Raw genomic sequence first — 10,859 nt, 5'->3', positions numbered from 1 at the left:
CTATTCCTATTACTCCTATTCCTATTACTCCTATTCCTATTACTCCTATTCCTATTACTCCTATTCCTATACTACTCTTCCTACTCCTACTCTTCCTACTCCTCCTACTCCTATTCCTATTACTACTCTTCCTACTCCTACTCTTCCTTACTCCTCCTACTCTTACTCCTCCTACTCCTACTACTACTCCTACTACGCCTACTCCTACTACTCCAACTCCTACTACTCCTACTAATCCTACTACTACTACTACTACTACTACTACTACTACTACTACTACTACTACTACTACTACGACTACTACTACTACCTATTCCTCCTATTCCTCCTATTCCTCCTATTCCTATTATTACTACTACGACTACTACTACTACTACGACTATTCCTAGTCCTCCTAGTTCCTATTCCTCCTATTCCTATTCCTCCTATTCCGATTCCTCCTCTTCCTATTCCTCCTATTCCTAGTTCCTCCTATTCCTATTCCTCCTATTCCTATTCCTCCTATTCCTATTCCTCCTATTCCTATTCCTCCTATTCTTATTCCTCCTATTCCTATTCCTCCTAGTTCCTCTAATCCTATTCCTCCTATTCCTCTATGTCCTATTCCTCCTATTCCTCCTATTCCTATTCCTCCTATTCCTATTCCTCCTATTCCTACTCCTCCTATTCCTATTCCTCCTATTCCTATTCCTCCTATTCCTATTCCCCCTATTCATATTCCTCCTATTCCTAATCCTCCTATTCCTATTACTCCTATTCCTATTTCCTCCTAGTCCTATTCCTCCGTATTCCTATTCCTCCTATTCCTCCTATTCCTTATTCCTCCTATTCCTATTCCTCCTATCCCTTTTCCTCCTATTCCTATTCCTCCTATTCCCATTCCTCCTATTCCTATTCCTCCTATTCCTCCTATTCCTATTTCCTCCTATGTCCTATTCCTCCTATTCCTATTCCTCCTATTCCTATGTCCTCCTATTCCTATTCTTCCTATTCCTATTCTTCCTATACCAATTCCTCCTATTCCTATTCCTCCTATTCCTATTACTCCTATTCCTATTACTCCTATTCCTATTACTCCAATTCCTATTACTCCTATTCCTATTACTCCTATTCCTATTACTCCTATTCCTATTACTCCTATTCCTATTACTCCGATCCCTATTACTCCTATTCCTATTACTCCTATTCCTATTACTCCTATTCCTATTACTACTCTTCCTACTACTACTCTTCCTACTCCTCCTACTCCTCCTACTCCTCCTCCTCCTCCTACTCCGACTACTACTCCTACCCCTACTACTCCTACTACTCCTACCTACTACTACTACTACTAATACTACTACTACTACTACTACTACTACTACTACTATTCCTATTCCTCCTATTCCTATTACTCCTATTCCTATTTACCAATTCCCATTACTCCTATTCCTATTACTCCTATTCCTATTACTCCTATTCCTATTACTACTCTTCCTACTCCTCCTGACTACTCCTACTCCTCCTACTCCTACTACTCCTACTCCTACTAGCTCCTACTACTACTACTACTACTACTACTAGCTATTCCTCCTATTCCTCCTATTTCTCCTATTACTACTACTACTACTCCTCCTCCTCCTCCTATTCCTATTCCTCCTATTCCTATTCCTCCTCTTCCTATTCCTCCTATTCCTATTCCTCCTATTCCTATTCCTCCTATTCCTATTCCTCCTATTCCTATTCCTCCTATTCCTATTCCTATTCCTCCTATTCCTATTACCCTATTCCTATTACTCCTATTCCTATTACTCCTATTCCTATTTACTCCTATTCCTATTACTCCTATTCCTATTACTCCTATTCCTATTTCCTATTACTACTCTTCCTACTCCTACTCTTCCTACTCCTCCTACTCCTCCTACTACTCCTACTCCTCCTACTACTACTCCTACTCCTACTACTCCAACTCCTACTACTCCTACTACTCCTACTACTACTACTACTACTACTACTACTACTACTACTACTACTACTACTACTACTATTCCTCCTATTCCTCCTATTCCTCCTATTCCTATTACTACGACTACTACTACTACTACTACTATTCCTATTCCTCCTATTCCTATTCCTCCTATTCCTATTCCTCCTATTCCTATTCCTCCTCTTCCTATTCCTCCTATTCCTATTCCTCCTATTCCTATTCCTCCTATTCCTATTCCTCCTATTCCTATTCCTATTCCTCCTATTCTTATTCCTCCTATTCCTATTCCTCCTATTCCTCTATTCCTATTCCTCCTATTCCTATTCCTCCTATTCCTATTCCTCCTATTCCTACTCCTCCTATTCCTATTCCTCCTATTCCTATTCCTCCTATTCCTATTCCCCCTCTTCATATTCCTCCTATTCCTAATCATCCTATTCCTATTACTCCTATTCCTATTCCTCCTATTCCTATTCCTCCTATTCCTATTCCTCCTATTCCTATTCCTCCTATTCCTATTCCTCCTATTCCTATTCCTCCTATTCCCATTCCTCCTATTCCTATTCCTCCTATTCCTTATCCTCCTATTCCTATTCCTAGTCCTCCTATTCCTATTCCTCCTATTCCTATTCCTCCTATTCCTATTCTTCCTATTCCTATTCTTCCTATACCAATTCCTCATATTCCTATTCCTCCTATTCCTATTCCTCCTATTCCTATTCCTCATCTTCCTATTCCTCCTTATTCCTATTCCTCCTATTCCTATTCCTATTACTCCTATTCCTATTACTCCTAGTTCCTATGACTCCTATTCCTATTACTCCTATTCCTATTACTCCTATTCCTATTACTCCTAATCCTATATTACTCCTATCCCTATTCCTCCTATCCCTATTACTCCTATTCCTATTACGCCTATTCCTATTACTACTCTGCCTACTCCTCCTACTCCCTACTCTTCCTACTCCTACTCCTACTCCTCCTACTCCTACTCCTCCTACTCCTCCTACTACTACTCCTACTCCTACTACTCCTACTCCTACTACTCCTACTCCTACTCCTACTACTCCTACCACTCCTCCTACTCCTACTACTACTACTACTACTATTACTACTACTACTACTACTACTACTATTCCTATTCCTCCTATTCCTATTCCTCCTATTCCTATTCCTCCTATTCCTATTATTCCTATTCCAATTACTCCTAGTCCTATTACTCCTATTCCTATTACTCCTATTCCTATTACTCCTATTCCTATTACTCCTATTCCTATTACTCCTCTTCCTACTCCTCCTACTCTGTCCTACTCCTCCTACTCCTACGCCTCCTACTACTCCTACTCCTACTACTCCTACTACTCCTACTACTACTACTACTACTACTCCTACTAATACTACTACTACTACTACTACTACTATTCCTCCTATTCCTCCTATTACTACTACTACTACTACTATTCCTATTCCTCCTCATCCTATTTCCTCCTATTCCTATTCCTCCTATTCCTATTCCTCCTCTTCCTATTCCTCCTATTTCCTATTCCTCCTATTCCTATTCCTACTCCTCCTATTCCTATTCCTCCTATTCCTATTCCTCCTATTCCTACTCCTCCTATTCCTATTCCTCCTATTCCTATTCCTCCTATTCCTATTACTCCTATTCCTATTACTCCTATTCCTATTACTCCTATTCCTATTACTCCTATTCCTATCACTCCTATTCCTATTACTCCTATTCCCATTACTCCTATTCCTCTTACTACGCTTCCTACTCCTCCTACTCTTTCTACTCCTCCTACTCCTCCTACTCTTCCTACTCCTCCTACTCTTCCTACTCCTCCTACTCCTCCTACTCCTACTCCTACTCCTCCTACTACTACTCCTACTCCTACTACGCCGACTCCTACTACTCCAACTCCTACTACTCCTACTAATCCTACTACTACTACGTACTACTACTACTACTACTACTATTCCTCCTATTCCTCCTATTCCTCCTATTCCTATTACTACTACTACTACTACTACTACTACTATTCCTATTCCTCCTATTCCTATTCCTCCTATTCCTATTCCTCCTCTTCCTATTCCTCCTATTCCTATTCCTCCTATTCCTATTCCTCCTATTCCTATTCCTCCTATTCCTATTCCTCCTATTCTTATTCCTCCTATTCCTATTCCTCCTATTCCTCTATTCCTATTCCTCCTATTCCTCTATTCCTATTCCTCCTATTCCTATTCCTCCTATTCCTATTCCTCCTATTCCTATTCCTCCTATTCCTACTCCTCCTATTCCTATTCCTCCTATTCCTATGTCCTCCTATTCCTATTCCCCCTATTCATATTCCTCCTATTCCTAATCCTCCTATGTCCTATTACTCCTATTCCTATTCCTCCTATTCCTATTCCTCCTATTCCTATTCCTCCTATTCCTATTCCTCCTATTCCTATTCCTCCTATTCCTATTCCTCCTATTCCTATTCCTCCTATTCCCATTCCTCCTATTCCTATTCCTCCTATTCCTATTCCTCCTATTCCTATTCCTATTCCTCCTATTCCTATTCCGCCTATTCCTATTCCTCCTATTCCTATTCTTCCTATTCCTATTCTTCCTATACCAATTCCTCCTATTCCTATTCCTCCTATTCCTCTTCCTCCTATTCCTATTCTTCCTATTCCTATGTCTTCCTATTCCAATTCCTGCCTATTCCTATTCCTCCTATTCCTATTCCTCCTATTCCTATTACTCCTATTCCTATTACTCCAATTCCTATTACTCCTATTCCTATTACTCCTATTACTCCTATCCCTATTACTCCTATTCCTATTACTCCCTATTCCCATTACTCCTATTCCTATTACTACTCTTCCTACTCCTCCTACTCCTCCTACTCTTCCTACTCCTCCTACTCCTACTCCTCCTACTCCTCCTCCTCCTCCTCCTACTACTACTACTCCTACTCCTACTACTCCTACTACTCCTACTACTCCTACTACTCCTACTCTCTACTACGTACTACTACTACTACTACTACTACTACTACTACTACTACTACTACTACTAATACTACTACTACTATTCCTATTCCTCCTATTCCTATTCCTCCTATTCCTATTCCTCCTATGTCCTATTACTCCTATTCCTATTACTCCTATTCCTATTACTCCTATTCCTATTACTCCTATTCCTATTACTCCTATTCCTATTACTCCTATTCCTATTACTACTCTTCCTACTCCTCCTACTCTTCCTCCTCCTCCTACTCCTACTCTCCCTACTCCTACTCCTACTACTCCTACTCATCCTACTACTACCCTACTCCTACTACTCCGACTACTACTACTATACCTACTATTCCTACTTTTCCTCCTATTCCTCCTATTCGCTCCTATTACTCCTACTACTACTACTACTACTACTACTACTACTACTACTACTACTATTCCTATTCCTCCTATTCCTATTCCTCCTATTCCTATTCCTCCTATTCCTATTCGTCCTATTCCTATTCTTCCTATTCTTATTCCTCCTATGTCCTATTCCTCCTATTCCTATTCCTCCTATTCCTATTCCTCCTATTCCTATTCCTCCTATTCCTATTTCCTCCTATTCCTATTCCTCCTATTCCTATACTCCTATTCCTATTACTCCTATTCCTATTACTCCACTCCTATTCCTATTACTCCTATTCCTATTACTCCTATCCCTATTACTCCTATCCCTATTACTCCTATTCCTATTACTCCTATTCCCATTACTCCTATTCCTAGTTACTACTCTTCCTACTCCTACTCCTCCTACTCTGCCTACTCCTCCTACTCCTACTCCTCCTACTCCTCCTCCTCCTCCTCCTCCTCCTCCTCCGACTACTCCTACTCCTACTACTCCTACTACTCCTCCTACTCCTACTACTCCCACTACTACTACTACTACTACTACTACTACTACTACTACTACTACTACTACTACTAATACTACTACTACTCTTCCTATTCCTCTTCCTATTCCGATTCCTCCTATTCCTATTCATCCTGATTCCTATTCCTCCTATTCCTATTCCTCCTATTCCTATTCCTCCTATTCCTATTACTCCTATTCCTATTACTCCAATTCCTATTACTCCTATTCCTATTACTCCTATTCCTATTACTCCTATTCCTATTACTCCTATCCCTAGTACTCCTATTCCTATTACTCCTATTCCTATTACTCCTATTCCTATTACTACTCTTCCTACTCCTACTCTTCCTACTCCTCCTACTCCTCCTGACTCCTCCTCCTCCTCCTACTCCTACTACTACTCCTACCCCTACTACTCCTACGTACTCCTACTACTACTACTACTACTAATACTACTACTACTACTACTACTACTACTACTACTACTACTACTACTCCTACTATTCCTATTCCTCCTATTCCTATTACTACTCTTCCTACTCCTCCTACTACTCCTACTCCTCCTACTACTCCTACTCCTACTCCTACTACTCCTACTACTCCTACTACTACTACTACTACTACTACTACTACTACTACTACTACTATTCCTCCTATTCCTCCTATTTCTCCTATTACTACTACTACTACTACTACTACTACTCCTCCTCCTCCTCTATTCCTATTCCTCCTATTCCTATTCCTCCTCTTCCTATTCCTCCTAGTTCCTATTCCTTCCTATGCCTATTCCTCCTATTCCTGATTCCTCCTATTCCTATTCCTCCTATTCCTATTCCTCCTATTCCTATTCCTCCTATTCCTATTACCCTATTCCTATTACTCCTATGTCCTATTACTCCTATTCCTATTACTCCTATTCCTATTACTCCTATTCCTAATACTCCTATTCCTATTACTCCTATTCCTTATTACTCCTATTCCTATTACTACTCTTCCTTACTCCTACTCTTCCTACTCCTCCTACTCCTATTCCTATTACTACTCTTCCTACTCCTACTCTTCCTACTCCTCCTACTCTTACTCCTCCTACTCCTCCTACTACTCCTACTACTCCTACTCCTCCTACTACTACTCCTACTCCTACTACTCCTACTCCTACTACTCCAACTCCTACTACTCCTACTAATCCTACTACTACTACTACTACTACTACTACTACTACTACTACTACTACTACTACTACTATTCCTCCTATTCCTCCTATTCCTATTACTACTACTACTACTACTACTACTACTACTATTCCTATTCCTCCTATTCCTTTCCTCCTATTCCTATTCCTCCTATTCCTATTCCTCCTCTTCCTATTCCTCCTATTCCTAGTTCCTCCTATTCCTATTCCTCCTATTCCTATTCCTCCTATTCCTATTCCTCCTATTCCTAGTCCTATTCCTCCTATTCTTATTCCTCCTATTCCTATTCCTCCTATTCCTCTATTCCTATTCCTCCTATTCCTCTATTCCTATTCCTCCTATTCCTATTCCTCCTATTCCTATTCCTCCTATTCCTATTCCTCCTATTCCTACTCCTCCTATTCCTATTCCTCCTATTCCTATTCCTCCTATTCCTATTCCCCCTATTCATATTCCTCCTATTCCTAATCCTCCTATTCCTATTACTCCTATTCCTATTCCTCCTATTCCTATTCCTCCTATTCCTATTCCTCCTATTCCTATTCCTCCTATTCCTATTCCCCCTATTCCTATTCCTCCTATTCCTATTCCTCCTATTCCCATTCCTCCTATTCCTATTCCCTCCTATTCCTATTCCGCCTATTCCTATTCCTATCTCCTAGTCCTAGTCCTCCTATGCCTATTCCTCCTATTCCTATTCTTCCTATTCCTATTCTTCCTATACCAATTCCTCCTATTCCTATGTCCTCCTATTCCTATTACTCCTATTCCTATTACTCCTATTCCTATTACTCCAATTCCTATTACTCCTATTCCTATTACTCCTATTCCTATTACTCCTATTCCGTATTACTCCTATTCCTATTACTCCTATCCCTATTACTCCTATTCCTATTACTCCTATTCCTATTACTCCTATTCTATTCTCTATTACTACTCTTCCTACTCCTACTCTTCCTACTCCTCCTACTCCTCCTACTCCTCCTCCTCCTCCTACTCCTACTACTACTCCTACTACTCCTACTACTACTACTACTACTAATACTACTACTACTACTACTACTACGACTTACTACTACTATTCCTATTCCTCCTATTCCTATTACTCCTATTCCTATTACTCCTATTCCTATTACTCCTATTCCTATTTACCAATTCCCATTACTCCTATTCCTATTACTCCTATTCCTATTACTACTCTTCCTACTCCTCCTACTACTCCTACTCCTACTACTCCTACTCCTACTACTCCTACTCCTACTACTCCTACTATTCCTACTACTACTACTACTACTACTACTACTACTACTACTACTACTATTCCTCCTATTCCTCCTATTTCTCCTATTACTACTACTACTACTACTACTACTACTACTACTCCTCCTCATCCTCCTATTCCTATTCCTCCTATTCCTATTCCTCCTCGTCCTATTCCTCCTATTCCTAGTCCTCCTATTCCTATTCCTCCTATTCCTATTCCTCCTATTCCTATTCCTCCTATTCCTATTCCTCCTATTCCTAGTCCCCCTATTCCTATTACCCTATTCCCATTACTACTCTTCCTACTCCTCCTACTCTTCCTACTCCTCCTACTCCTCCTACTCCTACTCCTCCTCCTCCTCCTACTCCTCCTACTCCTCCTACTCCTACTACTCCTCCTACTCCTACTACTCCTACTACTCCTACTCCTACTCCTATTACTCCTATTCCTATTACTCCTATTCCTATTACTCCTATTCCTATTACTCCTATTCCTATTACGCCTATTCCTATTACTACTCTGTCCTACTCCTCCTACTCTTCCTACTCCTCCTACTCCTCCTACTCCTACTCCTCCTACTCCTCCTACTACTCCTACTCCTCCTACTACTACTCCTACTCCTACTACTCCTACTCCTACTACTCCTACTCTTACTACTCCTACTACTCCTACTACTACTACTACTACGACTACTACTACTACTACTACTACTACTACTACTACTACTATTCCTCCTATTCCTCCTATTCCTCCTATTACTACCACTACTGACTACTACTACTACTACTATTCCTATTCCTCCTATTCCTATTCCTCCTATTACGATTCCTCCTATGCCTATTCCCCCCTCTTCCTATTCCTCCTATTCCTATTCCTCCTAGTTCCTATTCCTCCTATTCCTATTCCTCCTATTTGCTATTCCTCCTATTCCTAGTCCTCCTATTCCTATTCCTCCTATTCCTATGCCTCCTATGCCTATTCCTCCTATTCATATTCCTCCTATTCCTATTCCTCCTATTCCTATTCCTCCTATTCCTACTGCCTCCTATTCCTATTCCTATTACTCCTATTCCTATTACTCCTATTCCTATTACTCCTATTCCTATTACTCCTAATCCTATTCCTCCTATTCCTATTACTCCTATTCCTATTACTCCTATTCCTCTTACTACTCTTCCTACTCCTACTCTTCCTACTCCTCCAACTCTTCCTACTCCGTCCTACTCTTCCTACTCCTCCTACTCCTACTCCTACTCCTCCTACTACTCCTACTCCCAATACTCCTACTCCTACTACTCCTACTCCTACTACTCCTACGCCTACTACTCCTACTACTACTACTACTACTACTACTACGACTACTACTACTACTACTACTACGTACTACTACCACACACACCCCCCCCCCCCCTTGCTTCTTCTTCCCCGTCGCTCTCAACCACCACCACCACCACCACCACCACCACCACCACCACCACCACCACCTCCACCACCCTCCAACACCACCAACACCAACACCACCAACACCAACACCACCAACACCAACACCCCAAACACCAACACCACCAACAACACCAACACCAACACCAACAACACCAACCACACCAACTACACCAACCACACCAACAACACCAACCACACCAACACCAACCACACCTACCCGTCAACCCCAACACCCCCAACCCCAACACCCCCAACCCCAACAACCCCAACCCCAACACCCCAACCCCAACACCCCCAACCCCAACACCCCCTACCCCTTCTCCCCAACCCCAACCCCAACAACGTCCTACCCCATCATCCCAACCCCAACAACCCCAACCCCAACAACCCCCACCCCAACAACCCCAACCCCAACAACCCAACCCCAACAACCCCAACCCCAACAACCCCAACCCCAACAACCCACCCCCTACAACCCCTACCCCATCAATCCCCTACCCCAACAACCCCATCCCCAACTACCCCAACCACAAGTACCCCTACCCCAACAACCCCTCCCCCATCTACCCCTTCCCCAACTACCCATACCCCTCCACCACCACCACCACCACCACTACCACCCCCAACATCCACATCATTCCACTTCTCCACTCCACCTCCTCCACCACCACCACCTCCACCAACTCCACCACCACCTCACACTACTCCAACAACACAACACCTACCACACTCAACTACACCTACATCAACTCCATCCTACAACAACTACACCTTCATCTACTTACTACACAACTTCATCAACTTCATCTACTTCAACTTCTACAACTACTTCAACTTCTCTACTTCTTCTACTACCACTCACTACCACTACCACATCTACCACTTCCACTTCTACCCACTTCCCTCTACCACTTCCACTTCTACCACTTCCACTTCACCACTTCTACTTCTACTTCTACTACTTACTACTACTTCTACTACTACTACTACTTCTTCTAACTTCTTCTACTTCTTCTTCTTCTGCTACTATCTACTTCTTCTACTTCTACTTCCTCTACTTCTTCTACTTCCTCTACTACCAGTTCCACT

The 10,859-nt window shown here is 41.8% G+C and overlaps 1 protein-coding gene across 1 annotated transcript; it reads left to right on the top strand.

The window, feature by feature from the left end:
- Window positions 1–268: 268 nt before the first annotated feature.
- Window positions 269–10,419, top strand: LOC149324351 (uncharacterized; the record flags this gene model as incomplete). Its single annotated transcript, XM_089565599.1, has 3 exons — window positions 269–397; window positions 7,726–7,730; window positions 10,305–10,419. Coding segments are annotated over 3 exons (249 nt in total), but the record flags the coding sequence as incomplete, so codon positions are not given.
- Window positions 10,420–10,859: the final 440 nt, after the last annotated feature.

Source organism: Amblyomma mixtum, unplaced genomic scaffold (assembly GCF_055824585.1).
Source record: "Amblyomma mixtum isolate Tamu unplaced genomic scaffold, ASM5582458v1 scaffold_49, whole genome shotgun sequence".
In the NCBI taxonomy this organism is placed as follows: Eukaryota; Metazoa; Arthropoda; class Arachnida; order Ixodida; family Ixodidae; genus Amblyomma; species Amblyomma mixtum.
The sequence above is the reverse complement of the archived record's forward strand: the minus strand, read 5'-3'. Positions and strand labels throughout refer to the sequence as shown.